Source organism: Crocodylus porosus, unplaced genomic scaffold (assembly GCF_001723895.1).
Source record: "Crocodylus porosus isolate Cpor-Errol unplaced genomic scaffold, CroPor_comp1, whole genome shotgun sequence".
Classification (NCBI taxonomy): domain Eukaryota; kingdom Metazoa; phylum Chordata; order Crocodylia; family Crocodylidae; genus Crocodylus; species Crocodylus porosus.
In genome coordinates, this window is record NW_017728947.1 from 27,650,779 (window position 1) to 27,672,760 (window position 21,982).

The window sequence follows — 21,982 nt, forward strand, 5'->3', positions numbered from 1 at the left end:
GTATGTATTCTGTACTCTGTACTACATATAATGCACTATATATTCTGCACTATGTACTCTGTACAGGCATACCTTGTTTTATTGCGCTTCGCTTTATTGCGCTTTGCAGATATTGCATTTTTTACAAATTGAAGGTTTGTGGCAACCCTGCGTTGAGCAAGTCTATCGGCACCATTTTTCCATGATGGTTAGCCTTTTTAGCAATAAAGTATTTTTTAATTAAAGTATGTACATTTTTTTAGACATAATGCTATTGCACACTTAATAGACTACAGTATAGTGTAAACATAACTTTTATATGCACTGGGAAACCAATAAATTCGTGTGACTCGCTTTATTGCGGTGGACTGGAACCGAACCTGCAATATCTCCGAGGTATGCCTGTATAATATACTATATATTTTGTACTATTATTCACTATGTATTCTATACTCTGTACCCTATGTGCTTTGTACTATGCAGTCTGTACTCTGTACTACGTATAATGGTCCATGTACGCCATACTCTGCACCATTCTGGACTATCAGTCACTACGAAGCCCATGCTCTGTACTGCGTATTCTGGAGAATGTGCTGCGTATTGTGTACCCTGTACTCTGCATCCTCTGTGCCGCACTGTCTCCTCTACTCCGGGCTCCGCACCGCGCCCTCCGCAACCCCCACGCTCTGCTCCGCACCGCCGCTGACCAACCCCCGCCCCAGAGCGCGGGCGGCCCGCGGGGCGGTGCTGGGCGGTCCCAGGCCGCGGCGGCTCCGGGGCGCCAGGTGGCGCCGTGCCCGGGGCGGGGCGGGGCGGGCGCTGCTCGCTCGGTGGAAGGGCGCTGCGGGCGGCGGCATGGGGCTGTGCCTGCCCTGCCTGGGGGGTGCCGCCGAGGACGTGGTGGAGACGCCCGACCCGGTGAGTGCGGGGCAGGGCAGGGCCTCGGTCTCCGCCTCCGCCTCCCGCCGCTGTTTGCTGCGTCGTGCCCCCCCTGCCCCGCCGTGTCAGGTGATCCCGGCCAGGCCCGGCGGGACCCCCCGCGCGCCTCACCTCCGTGGGGGTTCAGGGGGTCATTCCGGCCCGGGGAGCCGAAGGCTGTGATTCAGCACGTGGCCTTGCAGGGGAGGCTGAGGGGACGGGCTTGGTTTCAGCCCGGCGGAGAGAAGCGGGGATTTCGTAGCAGCTTGAAGGGTGGCTGCACCGATGGGGCTGCGCTGGCCCTCTCCCTGGTGGCAGGTGACAGGGCGAGGAGCAGTGTCTCCAGCGGCAGCCGGGGGAGCTCAGGTTAGAGATACGCGGGTGGGAAGGGACCTCGGGGGGCCCATCTAGTCCAGCCCCCTGCTCAGAACAGGACCAGCCCCAGCTGGATCATCCCACCCAAGACTTTGTCCAGCCGGGTCTTAAAAACAAGCCCGCACCTGCGCTCCTATGCTGAATTCATCTGCTTCTCCCCTTAACCACCTCCCTGATCTCCTCCCAGCTCCTGTTGCCCTTCCAAAAAAAAAAAATAAAGATCTGACGGCACCCTGGGGAGACATTTAAGTTGCAAATGACTGGAGGTCTGTCTTTCTGGGGGGGGTGTTTCATGTCAAGGACCCATGTTGGCAGGGGCAGTAGGAATCAAAAGCTAGTGGGGGGACAGAGAGTCTATCACTCACTACCTCTTGATTCCTACTGCCCCTGCCAACATGGGATACTTGACATGAAACATCTTCCTTAGAAAGCAGATGAATTAAGCAGAGGAGCACAGGTGCGGGCTTATCCCAAATGGGGTGAGCCCCCATTCCCTTTGCCAGTCCCCTCTGCAAGGAGGCAAACATTGTAAGTGATTAATTGTTTTGTGAAATGGCATGCCATTAAGGTTGCTCACAGAAATGAAAAAAGAATGGCGCTTTACCAGAAGAGGAAGCACATTAGGTTGACCTGGCTGCCCAATGTTTGTATAGATCAGGTGCATCAGCAGGGCTTTTTGGCACTTTTATCTAAAGCTGATTCAATCAGCTATTCATTAAAAGCACCAAAAAGCCCCATTGGAGCTCCTGATCTGTACAGATGTTGGGTGAGCCGGGTCAAACTAATGAAATGCCTCTTCTGGGTATGAGCTGTGCTTGGTGCAGGGCTGTACCAAGCTTAAAGTGCTCATTATTTTTATTTTTTTTTCTTTTTTATGTCTGTAAGAAGCCACAGTTCACATAAGTTGCAAAGTCACCCTTCCACACATGCAGGTAAAAGTGCCATGGGATCTAATGCATGATGCACCCAACCGCACCTCGTCATGCTGCACGTGCCTGGCAACAGGCACGATTATGGGATCATACATTCAGTCCCATCACGTCTTATTGCTGGAGGCAACCTTTCACTGCTGGGTATCCCCTCAGTTGGGGGGCTTCCAGCCATGGGAGTGTTCCCACACCCCCCCAGGGCTGGGGGATCCCAGCAGCTGCAATCTTCAAGGCATGAGAGTGTGAATCCCTGCTACAATCCCTAGGGCTCAGGGTGTGTGAAACTCCTCCAGGACACTGGGGTTTTATACTAGGTATGGTGCACTTCTGCGGTTAAGCAAGAGTCCTGTCAGCTGGTGGGGCTCCCAGCCACAAGGCAGAGAGACCCTGCTACAAGTGCAAATTAAAGTTCAGTAGCAACCAGCTATAAAGTTAGTACGCATTTTCAAGATCTAACTTGTAACTGTTTGGAACTTTTTATTGTGTAATTAATACATTACACATGTAGGTGGTCTTAAGGCAATTATGTATTTAATCGTGCAATACCTGTAACATGTAGAGGGTGTTGTATAGAACGAAGACTGGAAGGCTCCTCCAAGGGGTGGATTGAGTCCAAAAAGGTTGATAACTGCTGTTAGTTGTTATTCCACTTAAAAATAGTTGGTGGGAAAGTACATCTTGCTCCGTCCTCTCATCCTCTCCCCCCCCCAATTTTATCTTGGGTTGCATGGGATGTGTATCAGAGTCGCTTGAGCTCATGCTACAAACCTTTCACATGTTTTTGCCATCAACATCTATGATTCTTGATGGGGAGACGATAAAAATCCTGGAGGTTGCAAAAAATAAAATGTTTCCTAACTGAAAATAGGTATTTAAGAAAAAAAAAATCAATTTATACGTGTACTGTACCATTAAATATAGATTTTCTTAAATTGGTCAGTTTAAATATTTGTTGTTAAAGCTTAGAAAGCTGTTACTATTATTTTAAATTGTCAGCAAATGTGCTATGGTCCTTTGCTCTATGGGCCATAATTTCTTTAATTTATTGTATGATTGCAACCTCACATCAGAAAGCAAACAGAACAAAAACAGTGGAGTAGATCTGATCTGCTCAAAAGAACCTACTGCAGGATGAACATTTTGGAGGGATGACTTTCAAGGACAGGGTATTTGTGTCGATTTTTGGGTTGCTCTGTGAGACACTACATAGAAGCCTTACTGAAATTAAGTCATTTCACATGGGTCATCAGAGATCCATCGAACAGTAATCAGTCTTGGTTGCTAGTATCATAGGTGCTAATCTTCCAGCACAGTTTCTGAGGATGGGCCTCTGCATTCGTGTGGAAGGCCAGAAACTTCTAAGTCAGTGGTACTTTCAGGGAGTAGAAGATGTCTGTGTTAGGGAACATTATAAAAATGAGCTTTTCTAATAAGGGGGGTATAGTAGAGCCATTTCTTGTGAACATGCATATATAGCAGAATTGTGTTCATGTGCTGGTAGCAGTTTTGGCATCAGCTATTTTATAAGCAAAATAGGAATGAGCTTTCACTATAAGAGATTCCTCAAGGTCTGTTGTTCAAAATATTTGTGCTGCAAATATCCTCATGAGATACATGCCTCATTTTTGTGGGGCTCTCAGGGGAACCACTGTTTTATATAAAGACCTCCTATTTCTTTCTTCAATGACAAAAACATTTTACAGATTTTCTTCTATATCCTGTGCCATATATATGAAGTCAGTTGAAATACAGATGTGTAACAGATATACCTGCACAACCCTATCAGTTGGCACACAACTACTGGACAGTTTCAGAGTGGCCGCTACTTTCTACCATGTTTGTAACTAAAAGCATATTGCCTGTATGCAGTTCTCTGATAACCTTATCTACTTGTAATGGAGAGAGGGCATCTGTTTCAGTTAAGCTTAGTACTTGATCAGTCAATTTTCCTTTATTAAGAATAGCCATGCAGGAGCACGCGTAATATTTTTAGATCCTTTGTCAAAGTAATTGAAATTTTAAATTATATTCAGGTTTTTATGTATACCTAACTGTTTTGTCTAACACATTTACGTAATAGTTTGCCTTTTGATTTTCTTTAGGAAATTAAAAGAAGACAACTTGCAGAAGCTGCAGAAAAGAGGCAGATGGAGGTAACATTAAGTTTGTCAATAAAATTACCTTGTTCAGAATATTTTAAAATAACTAATAGTATTAACATGGAAAATGGCAGGTGCCTTCAAAAATTCAGCTGAGCAGTTTATATGGACTCTTGGCAAGAAGTATGCATTATTACATCTGTCTGTAGCAGTACTAACGTTGTGTCTATCTGATTATCTTTTGATAATGTGTAAGAATGTTTTGGATAGTCAAAGGAACTTAAAATAGTTATCTTTCTCCCACTGTCATTTAACTTTTAGGGTCCTTTGAAAATCCCTAGAATGACATAATTCTTTTGAAACCAGTGAAGAAACTGACTGGCAGTATTTTTGTGTCACGCTTTAAAAACAAAAGCTAAAAAATAGTTCTGCAGATGTTTTTCAAAGTTTTATAATCTGGTTGCTTTCATGGCAATTCTAAATAAGCTCAAAAGAGCTCAGTCTACTAGCTGCATTAATATGAGAGAACTGGAGTCACTCTGTCCCTATCACTGTAGTATCAACTTCTTGCACATTTCAGGGTGAACAGTAATTTTGATTGAAGGGTTACGTTCTCTCAGCTTCAGTGTTAAAAAAATGTAAGTAGAATGTGGAAATCCCTAAGAAGTTAGAGATATGATGTCTACCACTATTGGAACAATAACACTAGTCCATTTTGAACTGTCCTTTTTTTTTAAATGATGTATTATATAAATTCTCCTCATAATTTGCTTATGAATTTTAAATATGCAGCTGAACTAAGAAGATAAATGAATGTGTGCATTTTATTAACATCTACGTTAGTGGTTATTGGTAAGGGCTTGTTTTGTTTCTGTTTAAAAGATCATGATTCACAGGAATGGAAGGCGCACAACTAAATAAACGTTTCTATTAAATGCTGCTTTGGTTTTTGCTGAGCTATGCAGCTGTTTCAAAAGTTCTGAAAGATACTGAGTGTGTTTTATAGTTCTTTGGCTTCAAAAGTGCTTTCTAAATGTTTATCTTTTCATCAGACAGGTGCTTTTTTTTCTTTTTAAACAGGAGAAACAGGATACAGCACTGCAGATTTCAAGTGCGTGTGTGTGCATGCAACTTGTACAAGTAGTCCTTTGATTCCAATAGTAATATGTAAAATGATGTGGGTTTAATTTAGGTGATTGCGGGTGCAGAGCTGCAGTACATTCCAGAGATGTTACCAGTATAGCTCTACTTGCAGTTTCATATCTGTGAAGCGCCCTGGAGATGCAGCATATGTCAGTGAAAGGGGTGGAATTCAGAAAGACTGGCCACTATAAGTTATGTCCAGATAATGGGAATTTCTGGGATATCTCTGCATTTTTAGGGGTGATTTTTTTTTCAAATGCCTAACAGCTACATCAGCAAAACATAGTAACATAGGGCACTTACATACATGCAGGAAGCACATAAATATATGTGTTCTAGCAGCCTCACCTGTCATGTGTATCAGCAGTGCAACGCACCTCCACGGCAAGAAAATGACAGCGATGTGCTTTGAACTAAAACATGTTCAAAGTTCTTTAGTTCATACCATTTTCTCAGCAGGGAGGCGCTCTGTGTCGCTGATGCATGTGTTTCCGACACAGCGCTGGGCACTTTTAATTAGCATAGCTCGCTAATTAAAAGTGCCCGGCGCCACATTGGGAACACATGTAAAAATACCCCTAGATCTGCCCTAAGTAACTGAATCATATTAAGTGAGTTGGTGTCAAAACTGGAATTAGAACTAAGACTTCCTGTCCTGAGCTCCCATCATGCCTGAGCAGTTGCACTGTAATTCTGTGCAAGTGAAAGCTATTCTAAAAACTGTTCAGATTACCCTGTTTCTTTATTTGATATTTTGTATTGCACTGACAGCTTTATGCCTTTTCACATTACAGCTTTGTCTGTTGGCTTGCCTTGGCGCAGTTCTCCTTTGGCTGTCATCGTCAGTCAGCAGCACCTTCAGTTTATACTGATGGTCTGTTTTTCTTTCCTCCCAACACAAGTTTGACTTCTTCCCCTTTGCTCAAACCATAAGACCGTAACCTGAAACAAGGAACTAGAAATGCATTAAAAAAAAAACCCTAGGGAGACCTTGGTGAGGGGAAAAAAGATAATCATATTCCCATTTTGGATCCTTCCATTCTATAGCCCCATTATCACTGCATCAAAGTGCATCACAGTATTTTTAATATATGTATGTCATCATCCCCTGCCCCCCCCCCACACTTTAGAAAAGTATTAGTATCCCCATGTTACACAGAAAGATTCAAAGCAAATGAAAACTTTAGTGACTTAACCAGTACCCCATACAGTGTTGCCATATAGCATGAACTGGACCCAGGTTTTTCACAGCTCTGCTAGCACTCGAGTTACTAGTCTATCTAGTTTTTATGCCCATTAGAGTCCTGTTGACTTAACTCATAGTTCAGCACATCAAGACTATAGATTTGGAAACTCAGTATTTTGTGTCTTCTGATGCACTTACAGTAAATTGTAATAAGACTTCCTCGCTAGCATTCCTCAGTTAGCTATTGCATGTACTCTAATTGCAGGCATCCATTTGGTAAGAAAAGAAGTTGGACCAGTGAACTTATAATAAAATAACAATTTTGTTTATTGGAACCTGCTGACTGCCTGGACCATTGCTTTTAAATTGGTTAGGATTTTGATGGTGAAGGCAAGAACATAGAGAATATGTCAGCAGGAAAAATTTGGGATTAAAACGTATGGGGCTTATAGAAAGGGGAAAAAGATTTAGTTCTACAATTTGGATATAAACCATATGCATTTAATCATGTTTAAATTATGCCCACCTGGATATACATATAAAATGAAATAAGAGAATGCCCTATGGCCAGTGCTGACTAACACTTACAATATGAAAAAGCACCTTTAAAAATTACCCTGCTGTATTACATAATAGTGGTATTAGTTACTGTTTCAGTACTCCTTACACAAACCAAAACCCACCAAATAGTTGCCAAGATTTTATTTCTCTGGAAAATAAGGGGACTGAAGTATGTACATTTACCCAACTTTATTTCCCCAAAGGCCTCCTCTCGGGGTGTTAAAAACCCTTTTTCCGTGGAGCAAAAGAAAAAGAAACAGGAAGAAATGGAAAAAAGACTTGCATCTTCAGGCTCTGTAGGAGAAGGAGGAGGACTTCGGGTAAGTTTTAACATTTACTTAATGTTAAATCCCTTTTAAAATATTTTGTTTTAACCTTTTAACTTTTTCTTCCTTAGGGGAAGTATCTGTACAAATCAGGGAGAGGATAAATACAAATGAACTGAATGCAGCTGCTCCTCATCCACTTGTATTGTCAATTACTGACAATTCCACCATCCTCATCCCTAGAGCCCATAATTTGAGAGTGCTTTTCAGTTGTTTTTTCTTCTTTGACATATTACAAATATCCAAATCATGTCACTTTTGCCTTCATAATATTTCTAAGAAGCATCCTCTTCTTTGCACTCCCAAAGCAAAGACTCTTGTTCATGTCCTTACCCGTCATATTGATTATTACAGCTACTTCCTCTTGTGGCTCCTCCAACAGCCATTTCACCATTCTCACTCCAATCTGTTCAAAATGTATCATGATCCTGTTATGTCATACTCTTCTTTGAATTCAACTAGTAAGTCACCCTTTTGAACAACGGAAGTTCAAGCATTATGACCTCATTCTAAAGTTTCGTCACAAGTTTCCTCTGTACTTTGCCATTAATATTCATAGGTGTCAATGCACATGCTCCATCCACGGTGTCATGTGTTAAAGCACCTCCACAGTCATCTTGAAGTGCAGGGACGTGGGGGCTGCTGGAGCACGTTAATTAGTACGTTCTAGCATTACCTGCTGGATTAATTGAGTCTGCTCTGAGGCATGCTAATTAGCATGTGTTGAAGCAGAAATCTGGCACATGTTTAGGTTCCCCATCAAACTACTCATTTATCCTCGTCTCTCACAATTAACTTAATCCACGTGCTCTCTGACTATAGGATACTTCACCTGATTTATAAGATCAGTCCGTCTTTCAAATAGCTTATGAAGGTGCTCCTTTTTTCCTCAGTTTACAAGAAATTAGGCAACCAAATAATTTAAGCAGCACATATGTATCTTTTGAAAGCTTTATGTATTTTTTACAAACATATGTATATGTTTTTTTAAAAGGTCAGAAAATGCAGTCTGTATGTATATACTGATTGCATCTCCTGCCTATATTTGTAGAATATGATGGCTCTCCTTTTCAGGTTTATATACATGGCACAGTGCAGTGCTGTTCAAAGACACTCAAGATACGTTGTGTACCAGCTAGTTTGGGTAGCAGATGCTCTGCCCAGGCTAATATGCTTTGCTTCTGGTACCCACACTATCTCACTCAGTGATAGCTCAGGTATCTCCATGTGGCTGTGGGCCATGCTATTTAGTTGTACAGTCAGATTGTGAATTCTTTGGGACAGGGGCTGTCATCTTGTTTGTGTGGACTAGGCTAAGCAAATTGTGTTTCTCTGCTTTGCACAAAAACATTACTGATGAGTTTGAATGAAAAAACACTTGAACTGTAAGAAATTACTGTCAATTTACTGCATATATGTATGTTTTTTTTAGTGGCAGCTTGGATAAAGAAGAATGGTTTCTGGGAAGAAGGTCAAAGTTTACTGCCAAAAACTTGCCAGTTTCTGCAGCTGAGTGGAATCTATTCATTGTGTGGCTTTTGCTGTTGTTTGCATATGAAGATTGAGCTGTACTTTGCCATTGTAGCAAGGCCAGTGATAGAACTGTAGATCAAGAACTTTTTCAGACAAAAACCTCAGAATGTTTAAAAAAAAAAAAAAAAGGCCAAAACTTGTTACTTAAATTTCAGAATCTCCATTTGCTTTAATTTTGCATGTTTCTACTTGGTTTCTTGATGGGGTAGAGGAAATTCACTCTTGTACAGGAATGAAAAATGGGGTTGATGTATGATACTTCTGCTTCTGAAACAAACTGTATGCACAGCGTAGGAAATCATAATTGATTTTCTTTTCAATATTTAAAGTTCTTCAATTAAACTTTTCTGCCACAAAAGCTTCTTTCCAAAATATTTGTAATGAAATAAATGTACTCCTGTCCATCTCTTCAGTTTCCTACTTCTAATGATTGGTGAATCATTTAGTGCCTTTAAAAAACCCCAAGAAACTACTTGGATAAGCTTGGCTTCTGTAAACGGAAACATTTTGTGATTCTTTTCTTTTAAAATTTATTTGTAATAAGCCCTTTGTATACTCATACTAAGGTGTAAATATTTTATTATGTGGTTTAGTTTTGGTTTTCTCTCTTCCCTGATTTTCTAATTATGGATTTTTGAGTGTATAAATGTATTTGCTATGAATTTACAAACACACATGCTGGAAGTTAACACTAATTATCTAAGCAACAAAAACTTTTGGCTAAATGCTTTATTTTGTACCATTAGAGGGCAATGCTGTGCTTCTGAATATGGTGGAAAACAGAAAAAGGAAAAGCCTCTTAGGTCATCTCTTGGATGGTTATTTCCTAAAAGCTTCTGTACTATCTGGGTGGTTTAATTATATATAGTAAAATAATACTTGCCAAGGACCAGAAGCACTATTACTGTTCGTTTGTATCCAGCGCTGCCCATAATCCTTTTCCCGAATGTGAGACTGCTTTTGATTATGTAAAGCTAACTAAACTATGGTGTATTATGTGACCAGCTTTCAAAACTAGGAGTGACCTCAGGCTACCATTTTAATAGATGAGGGGAATATATTGCAACAGGATAAATTCTAAAAGCACAGTTTTTATTTTTCCCTGGAGCATGTTAAGTTTGGTGTCAGTGTCTTGCTGATTCTGTTTTTGATCCAGTTTAGATTCTGGAAGTGTTAGTTCAGTTAAGTAGCCCATCTTTCTCCCTGGAGGGCTAAGCATAGTACTGCTCCAGACTTATTTGAGAAGTCCTCTTGGAAAAAAAAAAAAATTTTGGTTTTTGCCAAATAATTCATGATGCCAGAAGGAAATTTTAAAAATAGTATATTAATATTAGTTTAGTGCCAAAAACTGTGGACTTGACAGAATATAATAGAATACCCTTGTCTTTCCTCGTGATTTGGGGCATTTGTTCTCCTCACTGTTTTATTAGTGTGTGTCACTGAATTAGGACTCAGTGGAAAGTAGTTTGTTACAGAATCTACAAAAAACCGTGTGTCATAATTAATCTGTAATGTGACTTTCATTCTGGGATTCCTAATGCACCAGGCATCCTACAGTGTGGTGTGTGCTCAGAGGCTATTTATGTTATTGAAGTGTCACTTTGCTTAGTTCGTGGAAGCTATGATTGGTATCCGTTGATTAGCATCTTGCAAGAGAAATGCTACCACTGCTTTTCTCAAGCAGGAGGAGGAAAAGAGACAATTGATACGCATTCAATGGCGTGTCCCACGTGCTAGGTGTGTCTACAAATTGCTGTATGGTGACGGTAGTACCATGCTGTGATTTAGTACTTGCTTGAGGGATCAACCCATGTGATTGCTATGTTACTGTAGGGCGTTGCTACATCACCACATCACCATAGGATGAGGTGTAGACACACCCCCTCGGTGGGTTCTCTAACCACAGAGCTGTTAATAAAAAGGGCACCTGCTATAGCTCCAGGTTATAAGAAAGGGCTGGAGCTGGCACTGGTGCCTACTGCAGGACAGGATTTGAAATTGTGAATCCCAACGTTGGGCACCTAAGCCCTGGAAAGGGGCAGAACTTGGAACATTCCCTTCTTCCTCTATCCCTACTCAGTGTGCTTATGTCTGTAGAACCTATTCTACCTAGAGGTGCATCAATAAAGATTTTCTTGGCTGATACCAATAGCTTATTATTAAACAACCATATAGGCCAATACTGATCCAATAGCCAATATTTAGTAATAAAGCTCAACAAATAAGCTTTAGTTCAAGTGCCCCACTGCCCTCTCTAAGCGTGGGTATGCTGATACAAGAGATACAGCAGCACTTTAATTAGAGCTGCTCTCAGAGCGACTCTGATTAAAACATTACTCCCGCCCATTCCCAGAGCAGTGCCACTTGAAGCCCCTGCCATTCAGGCTAAGGCTGGGGTGGCAGTGGGGGGAGGGATTGTGGGGCTATAGCCATCCCAAAATTTGCTGTAGCCCCACCCCCTCCCAGCACCGGTGCTGCCTACCCCACATAGCTGAGCCTGCCTGCCCACACAGCTCTGCTGAACCTGCGAAGGTATGGTGCTCCCAGCAGGGTTGGCGCCAGCCTCTTCCTGATAGAAAGCTGTGCCAGGGCTGGGCTCACAGTTGGCAGGAGTGGAGTGGGCTCAGCTGCATGGAGAGGGCAGTGGCAGTGCTGGGAGAGGCGGCTATGGGAGAGCTAAGGTGAATTTTGGGGTGATTATAGCCTCCCCCCTCCCCACCAAGTCCGCGACTCGGCAAGAGGTAACCTGGGTGTCCAGGGGCCCTGACATAATTAATTATCGGACAACATTATCAGCTACAACAGCCAAGAAAAAGCTGATAGCTGATAATGTTCGTTTTCCTTTTATCGGTAGTGATCCAATTCCCAACCGGTTTATCAGTGCACCTCTAATTCTACCCATACTATGGGGCCTAACTTTGGATTCTGGTGCCTGCCTTTGATGCACTGTAGCTCTCACCAAATAATACTAAGCACCAAGGTCATCTTGTAGAAGTAGATCAAGGCCATGAAGATCAAATACAAGTATTAACTTTGACTTACAGTATGACCATAATTTAATTAAATCATTGTTTGCAGGAAGCCTTCAGAATACATTTTTTGTCTAATGCAAAACTGATTTTATCAGGTCCTTGTATATTGTTTAGAATCATGTACTGCTTTATATTCATAAGAATGAGAACTACTTATAAAACCAAGATGAATCCTGAAATAGAACCTTAAATTTGAAACAGTGATGTATTTAAACATCGCATGAAGAAAGCTTTAATTATACTGTGTTACGTTTACAGCCATAAGAAAGAAAATAATTATTTTCTTCTCTGGTATGCTGTCCTTTACCGTTGCTTCTGCCACCTTAGATTTTTCCATGTGTAAAGCCTTTCTCTATGTCCAGTGTTAAATTCTTCATATTTTTAGGAGCTAGAGTTTGTTCACACCATTGGCTAATGGACTGCTACAAGGAGAGGCCATGTCCTTAGAAGTAATTGCTCCAATATACCCAGCAAAAACACAAGCTTGGGACAGTTGTACAGGGCTTTTGCCTTAACAGAACTCTGTGAGACAGAGTAAAATGTCTCTATTGCCAAAGGCAAGCTTTTTGTATTGTATTCTATATCACTGCCCTGCACAAGAATTGTAATTGATTCATTGTTTAAAGGCTGCCATACAGAAAACGTCAAGATGGTAGTCCAAGGCCATCTACTTTGATTGTGTCTTGGCCGCTTCCCTCTGCTGCCATGTTTTCCAAACCAGGAATTTGAGAGAGGGGAAGAGACTAGCTTTGCTGAGCAGTGGAAAATGGAGAGGTGATTCAGTTGTAAAAAAAACATTTTCTGAGGACTAGGGCTGAACTTATTGCCATGTGCAAAAAAGGACTGGCTGGGGAGACAGAAAGCAGGAAAGAGTCTGCTAGCCTGAAACACTGAAATCTTGGATTCATGGAAGGGTGCAACCAAACTGTGTGCCAGGACTTAAAGACCTGTAAGTCTTGAGTACCAACAGTAGTTTGAGAAGTCCATGTTTCTCTCTCCTGCCCTGTTGTTTCCAAAGGGGTTAATCTAAAAGTTTAGAGAGCTTGTAGCCTAGAGACACAGGAAAAGAGCATTTTTACACTAAGGTCACTTTTATATGTACTCCAGGGGACACTGGTGGTGTCAGGAAATGTATTTTAGTTTTAACAGTCCACAGAATATTAGGAAATACAGTAGCTTTCATTTATAAAAATGATGAAAACCCAGTAATGCAACCTCAGTACACCTAGTTGCTCTTAAATCTTTCATCGAAAACGGTAGAGACTGCTACTTGTTAAAAATTATAGCTTGGAATTTAGACTTGGGGAAGTTTTATCATAGGCTAAAATGATGCACTACTTACGAGGATGAATTACAGACTACATTCCTGTGGCCATTTACATACATTACACGTTTGGAGATTAAATACGAAGTGTCATGCTCCTAAAGGTCTTTAGTTGGAGAAAGTGAAGGGCAAACTGAAACTGCAGGGGTTACCAGACATTGCTTAAGCATGTAATTTAAAAGCAGGAAGTACCATCTTTGAGAGAAAGGCATTTCTCTTCCTTTGTCAAGATGTACAGAGGGGACAGCAGTGCTGGGCACAGCAGGTAGATGGAGTCACTGGATGGAGTCCTTGGAAGAAGATGCCAGATAGAAAAGACCCTGCAGAACATAAGCCACTCAAGAATTTGAGACAACTCTGGAAAAATTATTACTCAGGAGCTGTGTGCTGTACTGGGAACTCTGAGTTTCTGGGAGGGTATGAGCTTATACTATGTCAGATCTGGATGCAGGAAAACATCAAGCCTGACCAAGAAGAGATGGTGTCAATAGTTGGGCTGGGCTGCTTAACTCATCCCCCCAGTACATCCATGTGATCTCACACCTCCATTCTACTTCCATCTGGTTCTGAAATTGAAACTCAACTCTCCACAGCCTTCTTTCTGGTCTACCGAGGGAAAGAAAAGTAGAAAAAGAGTACATCAGGCAACATCTGACTGGCTGCAGCATGTGTGTTCCTGTGGGAAAGCAACATAATCTAGCAGAGCATCAGACTGTAACTCTGGAGGCTTAGGTTTTATTCCCAACTCTGCCGCTGCCCACTGAGTGACCCTGAGCACTGCACTCCACTCCTGCACTTCATTTCCCCATCTCTGCAGTGGGGAGAAGATAGTGACCTTGGTAAAGCATTTTGTGAGCTACTAAAGTCACAATATAAAAGAGTGAACATAACTCTAAGCTCTGTCAACTTGAGTGTGCTGATCTCACCCTGGTAATTACCCTCAATAGACATTCTCAGAGTTTATAAGAAATTTAAGGAGAGGCAAATCCCTAGTAGGCTGTATAGGCTGTTCTGCGAGGGCAGGATGTGCCCTAGCCAGGTGCATGAATGGTAGTAGCTAGTAATGCATGGCCTTCATAGATTTCATAGACATTTGGGCTAGAAGGGACCTCGCCAGATCATTGGATCTAGGTCCCTGCCCAAGGGGCAGGAAGTCAGCTGGGGTCAAATGATCCCAGCAAGATAAACATCCACACGTTTCTTGAAAGTGCCCAGAGTAGCTGCTTGCACCACCTTTGGGGGGAGTCTGTTCCAGAGTAACCATTTAGCTAAAACACCAAATTCCCTCTTCTGGGGTTTTCAAATAATACTGTAATTTTCTGATGAGGTAATGTTATGTTGACATGAAATAAAGAACTGACTAATAAAGATTTGTCAAGACTCCCAGTCATCTCATGTATTGATTGCTTGCTGTGACTTACACTAGGATTTTAAATGGACATTTCTTTCATATCCCACCTATGGGAGTTTTGTTTCCTAATGTTTTCCTGGACTGAAACATTAGGCTACAATTACACTACAATTAGTTTTTTACTTCCTTTCTCTTTTTCTCATGTTCCTTCAGATGGCCTTCCACAAAGAAGCTAGCCTGCTAGCTCAATCTTAACACATCTAGCAAAGCTGACACTGTCTTTTGAAATACTGGGTCTTTTGGGGATCTCTGTTCCACCCAATGAAATGACAGACAAAAAAAGGAACACCCCTTGAGCAGTTCCATTCTTTCCAGGGTCTTTATAATGATTTCAGTCCCTATTCCTAATTTGTCTGACCTGCATATTGTTCTCTGGATACTGATCCAGTACTTATACAGTTAACTTTGCATGCCTGAACATCCTGTTTAAATCCTCTCAGCCAATCACGCCCATTTCGGGTATGTTAAGGGAGGTCACTCACTTTGCCATTGTTCATCAAATCCCTAAGTAACCACTTAATCCTGTCTTTGGTATCAGACACCTATGAAAAGTGGTTCAGATCTCTTTCAAGAGCCCAGTCACTCCACGACAGCCAACTTGCGGAGTGTAAGTCAGAGCTGCCTAAAGGGTGGTCTAACTCAGAGACGGCTGTTCTGGCAACCAAGCATAACTGGACCCTAAAAATTAAGAAGATATCGCATGCTGCACTTCCTTGGTTGAGGTTCAATGTTCTACTCTGTCAGGGTGATTTGTTGCAGCAACCATTAAATGTACATTATTAAAAGGAACAAACCTAGGACAATTTTGTTGTCTTATTATTACTGCCTGCTACAAAAACAAAACTTTTTCCAGAAATTTTGCTATTTTGCAAGAAAACATTTTTAATACACAATTTGAAGTTTAGGTTCGCAATTGACTACCAGTAGGACATGTCCCACTGGTGGGACTCGAAGGTTGTGTAGGTGCGAACTCATTGCCCAATTGAAAAAAAACAGTTGTTTGCACTTCAAATAGATGAATCAACAAATATCTTGAACAGTGCAATTTTGTGGGGTTTTGTTTTTATCATGGTGGGATCAGGGTTTTCTGACAAAATGGTTGGTGGGACATAAAGTGCAAAAGGTTGAGAACCACTGGACTAAACCAGTTCAATTTACTGTCTAGACGTTAGAAGAATGACATTTTTCCTTATTTTACAATAAAATGTTGACATAAACTTAATTTTGAAAGGTTTGTCCTCCCCATTTTTGACTCTATTTAAAATAGGTCTTTTGCTGCGTCACTAAGAAAATGTCTCTCCAGCCACACAGAATTTTTATACTAGTATTACTAATAGCCTGTTTTTGGGAAGGACTGAACACCTATCACTGAATAAGAAGTGCAGTTCTTTTGCTCTTCTCGGTATTGGGCCCCTCCAGAGGGAAATTATCTTACTGTCTATCAAAGGAAATTACCTGAGTACCTAGGATTTACTGTCAATAGAAAATTTCTTTAGAACAAGATTCAGATGCAATACTGTGTACAATTTTTCATTTTAAAATGCGTGCTCTCTGTACTTAGTAAGGACATAGGGGTGATGCTTGCTCCATTGAAGACGCAAGTAAAATTACCGTTGATTTTAATGAGGGGCCAGGACTTCATTTGTTATGTGCACGAGGGTTTGATCCTGCCTAGTACTGGTAGTGCCTTTGATTTAGTGGGAATGAAGTCAGAACCATATCTAGGAATTTCAGTTGTCAAATTTAACCTGAAAACAACTTGATTGTTGCTTAAAACATGGTTTTAAGAAACTAAATTCAACTCCTTCATCTCTCCTCCCAATAACGAAAAAGTATCATACAAGAGACCCTCAGCTGAACCCATACTAGGTCTGTGCAAATAGGGAAGTATTTGATTCGGATTCAGCCAATTCGGAGAATAGTGATTCAATTCAGAGATTCGGAAAACTGTCCTGAATTGACTCGGCTGAATCGGCTTTGGAAGATTCAGTGCTGATTTGGAGAGATTCGGAGATTCAGCCATAGACTATCATGGGGAATCACTGAAATACCTACAACTTTGTCATTTTTTGGCAGAGTTGGATGAAAACAGCAGCAATGGTAGCTCCCTCTGAGGGCACAAGGCCTGCCAAGTTTCAAGGAGATAGGTGCAGGGGTTTCTGGGAAACTGCACCTCAAGGTGCTGACAAGCAAAACTCTTGTGTGTGTGTATGTGTGTGTGTTAAGGTGCAGCAGGGTGAAAACAGCAGGCATGGTAGCCCCTGATAAGGCCATGAAGCCTGCCAGGTTTCAAGGAGATAGGGTTTCCTGGGAAACTGCACCTCAAGCTTCTGAAAAGAAAACTTGTGATGTGTGACTTTGTGTGTGTGTGTTAAGGCACAGTGGGATGAAACCAGTAGGGATGGTAGCCTGTAACAGGGGGCTTTCCCAGTGCTCAGGCAGAAACAGCTCACAAAAGGGACAGAAAAGCTGCAGACAGAGGCTTATGTGATGTTTCTATGCCCCTCCCCAGAGCACTGTGATTGGAAGGGGACTCAGGGAAGGATCACAGTCACTGGCCAGCTACAGATGTTAGTCTTTCTCCCCCTGCTCCCCCTCCGTCTTAGGTTCTGTTCCCCTGAAAGACTGCCTTCTGAATCTCCAAATCTTTTTCCAAATCTTTTCCAAATTGATTTGGAGGGTTTTTTTTGTCTCCCGATTCAATTCAGATTTGGGGACTCAGCCTCTAAATCAGGCCAAATCTTGTCCAAATTGAATCAGCAACTGAAGCTTCTCACACTCCTAACCTATATCATTTCTATGTTGCCTGATCTATCAATGTTTGCTCCTGTTTTCCACTATGTGCTTTGAGCCTGTGTTTTGAGTGTGCATGATTACAGGGCACATGGAGTGTAAACAAAAGAATGAGACTTTCAAACAATTTGTGGGTATTGTTTTTTACAAAAAGTTTCTATTTTATTGCTAATGAAACAGCTGAGTTCTTCTCAAATGTATGTAGTCATTCAAATATCCCTATAAAATGATTTTTCTAGGAAGTTACAAGGCACAGAAAGCACCAAATATAAACAAAGAAAAATAGCAAAATTATAAACCCAACCCAAGAATCCCAAAGTAAATTTTAGAGCTGTGTGAATGATTTACAAGAATTTGAATTACTCCTAAGAATGGACAATGCATATTTCATTGTATCCCCAACAACTGCATACAAATAGAGCTAGACTGTACCATGTGGTTAAAGAATAAGGGGCAATACAGAGATGAGTCACCACGAGAGAAGCATGAGGAATCATTCTGACTGAGGGAGGAGGTATGTCTCCTGGAGCTCCAAGGTGGTTACAGGCTGTGTGCCTGTTGCTGCACCCTTTTTTGTGTGGTAGCTGACAACTCTCCAATGAGTCATTTTTATTGTCTGATAGAGGAAGGAGCAAAACCTGTACTGTTGAATGGCTTTTGACATCCTCCCATCACTAGATGCCCACGTAAGCACCTAGTGAGACCCTGGCACTTAGTGTAAACTTTTTCAAGCTAGCTTTCAAGAGGACACCATATTTTTTTAAGTTAGCCATTTTAACACACTATTTTAATATTTCTTTCATAGGCTAGAGGCATCCTGGAGCCTTAAACATAGTCCAGTTTTATTTTAGTTTCCAACTTGCTTGATTTAGCAAGTAATTTTTATCCACCTGAATACACCTGCATATAACTTTTCTAACTGATCTAACAAATGGCCAAAGATTCAATGTCATAGGTTTTACATACAAAATATACTGCAAAATTTCTGCCTTTAACATGAAGCATATCCTTTAAGTCATTCTAAGTATACATTCACATATTAAAGAGTAATAATATGGCTAAAATATATGTTTATTTCTTATCTGATTGTAGTAATTTGCCTATGAAGGGTAATTTGCTAAAAAGGTACAGTACTAGAAATAAATAGTTCTACAGTCTTCAAAACAGGTTGTCATTTTCAGCCTGTGTTAAATTTTCGGAAGTCCTTTCAAAGCATGAACTAATTTTACTACACTTGAGAAGATAATTTGGACCTACTTATACATAGTCCCAATCTCATAAGAACCTAATTTCACTTAATTTCTTTCTTGGTCTTGTAATGGGCAGAGACAACCAGGTAATTATCTGGACTCATGTCCTTGATGGTTGGAGACTTGCTTTGGATTGGAGAGGTTTTCCCATCGACCCGAGAGATTTGCAGCATTCGGCATGGGTCATGTTTCAGCAAATATCCTGCAAAAGTCTCCCATCCTCCTCCTACACGAACCATCACGTGTTTGTTGTGTAGCATCTGGGGGGAAAAAAAGCAATGAAGGAGAAACATTAACTTACAAATCACATCCCTGTTTGAAAATGTTGTCTGTACTCTTAATTACAAGTAATACACATCTGCTAGCCATCAGGTGGGAAGCAGCTATGGCATTTGTACCACTAGTTAGCGCCAAAAAATATATACTGAAAAGTAACTGTATGCAAGGACATGAGAAAGCAACAATTATTATAGATTCTCCACAGGTTTTAAAAATGTCACTACATACTATTCTCCCTCCAGCAGGGGATGATGTTGTTCTCTATATATTTCGTTACAAACTTCTTAAAGAAACTGGATGTGTTTTTGTTTTTTTTGTTGAAAGATTCATTAGTAAAGATTAAGAATATTCTGTCTTGAAAATGGCTTCCCCTTATGAGGAAAAGCCTCTAATATTAAAAAGGTCTAAGTGGGGGAAAACATCCAAAATAATCTCTTCTGCCTCAAAACTGTGATTAAGAGTGAAATGTAGAATTAATTTCTTCCATAAAATATACTTTCTCTGACATCAGTTTCATGATTTAGCACTTCCGACATGCACTGGAATGTGCAACAGTCAAATACAGAAATAATGAAGTATGTTAAAAAAGCCAGGGGGATATATTATGGGCCTAAAATGAGGGACATCTGAAAATAACAAAGATATGGAAGTCTCAGAAAAAATAAGTTTCAAGTGAAATCTTTCAGGGGGAATGTGTACAGGTTTAAAAACAACTACTTTTTTATTTTTATAATCTTTATTTGGGACATGTTTAGGATTAAAGCGCCAAAAGACTTAAGTACTAACAGTACATGTACACATACACTTTAATGCTCATTGGCCTATTTTAATGTGCATTAAAGCGTCAAAAAAACCATGTCCTTTCGCTAATCTGCACAGAATAGGCTCACGTGCCTTTTTCTAGTACCTTACAAAGGAAGTACTAAATTTAATGTGTACTACTTAAAGTACATTCATGAATGTGTAAATGTGCCTACTATGTATCCACTACTAAATCCAAAATTTAGAACTTCAAAACTACTCAGCTTCCGTCCAACCCTGGAAGTACTTAAACTCTGTTGGTGCTTAAAGTTTCCAGTATTGAAGTAAACTTCCCAATCTGGGCAGGCTAGATCTATCTCAGTTTTAACACTACCATTAACTCAGTTCCTAGGTCTTGCCTAAGACTTGCCAGTATTCATTAGAGAAAGAGTGAGCATTCAACAGTGACAGCAGAGGGCACCTCCAAAGAAACTTTTGTGCCTCATTTATGGGTTTGGCATGTGTGAGTGGAAGTAGGTGGGTAGGTTGTCCTTGACAGTGGCATCTAGATGTATCCTAACTTTCCCCAAATACTATACAGGGATGCTAACATGGACCCTGTAAATTCCATGAGGCAGCTATAAATTAGGAGCTGCAATGCTCAGTTGGGTCCAACCTATGTTGACTGAGAAACAAGTGTGTTGCTGGTCAAGATTTACCTTCCTCAGCAGACATATTTATGGAAACATGAACACTAATTATTTCCAATTAAAACTCAGATTTCTTTTTTATTTTCATACGTATTTATATTTTAAAATGTAGACTTCAATAAATATTTTTTTTTATCAGTCACAGTTAAATGGTGGAATGCTGCAATCTTAATAGTTAAAAATCTTTTCTTTTTCCTGATGCAGTGAGTGGTCCCTGTAAAACAGCCACATTTCCCATCTAAGCAAAATGTAACTTCTCTAATGTCTGCACCTGTTGTTTCAGCTGGTAAATTCACTCTGATTTCTTTCATCTCATTTCCTATACAGAACAGTAAAACAAATGTCAGCTGGGAATCATAAACCTGCATGTTCTATGAAAGCCGCAACATGATTCAGATCATGAAAAATGCTTTGATTGATATACACTCAAAATACTAAACATTTCTCACAGACTAAGAAATTAGAATACTAACTTGCAAAGCAAGTTCCAGCTTTGTGCAAACTTCCTCAGACAGCATGCTGAAGCATATTTAAATAGTCTGAATAATGACACTTTGATTTATAGCTGTGATGGACGTGTGTGAAGTTCTGTATCCCTGAAATTCCCTTGAGGGCACAGTGTTTTGAGGACATGAGTGAGACTTCAGCAGTGCATAGATCTGTTTCCAGAATACTGCACAAGAGAAAATTTGTCCTGCATGTTTTTTTAAACCACTAACCGGAAAAGAGAAAAAATAGATAATGGAAATGTTGCAGTGCTGATTTTTTTTTTCCACATTCTCAGCCTACAAAGATATTATTTTTATCTTATGTTATGTTGGTATTCTTTGGGGGCTATGATTCTGTTTTGATAAATTAAGCATATATGGAAACCAGCAAAGCTGCCAGGATGTCTGAAGTGTGGGAAGGGGATACATTTATAATTAATCAAGCTCCTCGTTTCAATAAATAGTTGCAGCCGAAAATTAAAAATGGTTGCCATTTTTTAGAGAATGAATGCATGTTAAGGAGCCTTTTTTCCCAAACAAAATGATATTTCTTTCAACATTTTCATTTTTTCAATGGAAAACTTACAATTCCCAAACAGTCAATAATCAAAAAATGAAAAAAACCAAACATTTTTCACGTATCCAGGTTGTAGCCATATAGGTCTAGAGGCAAAAGGAATCAAAATGCATGCAGAGGTGATAACCTTTATTAGACCAACTTGATATTTGCAAAAATAATTTATTTGCAAGCTTTCAGGCACAGGCACCCTTCATCAGGCACAAGAGATTGCAAAGATTGTAAAAGTTCTCTTATGTAGAAATGGAAAACATTTTTTTATTTTTTAAAACACATTTTCATTCCAAAATATTCGGTGAGACTTGACTTGGTAAGTATTTCTATTCCA

At 40.4% G+C, this 21,982-nt stretch overlaps 2 protein-coding genes across 7 annotated transcripts in view; one reads left to right on the forward strand and one right to left on the reverse strand.

Annotated features, from left to right (window-relative positions):
* The first annotated feature begins 797 nt into the window (after positions 1-797).
* Positions 798-10,667, forward strand: SVIP (small VCP interacting protein). The gene is made up of 4 exons (XM_019552143.1): positions 798-897; positions 4,304-4,354; positions 7,394-7,510; positions 8,949-10,667. The coding sequence occupies exons 1-4, from the start codon at positions 835-837 to the stop codon at positions 8,961-8,963; spliced, it is 246 nt and encodes an 81-aa protein (XP_019407688.1). The 5' UTR covers positions 798-834; the 3' UTR covers positions 8,964-10,667.
* A 7,090-nt stretch (positions 10,668-17,757) lies between these two features.
* Positions 17,758-21,982, reverse strand: part of GAS2 (growth arrest specific 2) — a 166,937-nt gene continuing 162,712 nt past the window's right edge. For all 6 annotated transcript variants that reach the window (XM_019552025.1, XM_019552027.1, XM_019552022.1 and 3 more), the window contains one exon: positions 17,758-19,119. In XM_019552025.1, the coding sequence (XP_019407570.1) occupies positions 18,901-19,119 (219 nt within the window). In that variant the 3' untranslated portion in view covers positions 17,758-18,900. The remainder of the gene's footprint in view (positions 19,120-21,982) is intronic.

Coding starts and splice junctions, on each gene's coding strand:
- SVIP (XM_019552143.1), top strand. CDS start 835: ATGGGGCTGTGCCTGCCCTGCCTGGGGGGTGCCGCCGAGGACGTGGTG. Junction 898..4,303: donor TGGTGGAGACGCCCGACCCG/GTGAGTGCGGGG, acceptor GATTTTCTTTAG/GAAATTAAAAGAAGACAACT. Junction 4,355..7,393: donor CAGAAAAGAGGCAGATGGAG/GTAACATTAAGT, acceptor ATTTCCCCAAAG/GCCTCCTCTCGGGGTGTTAA.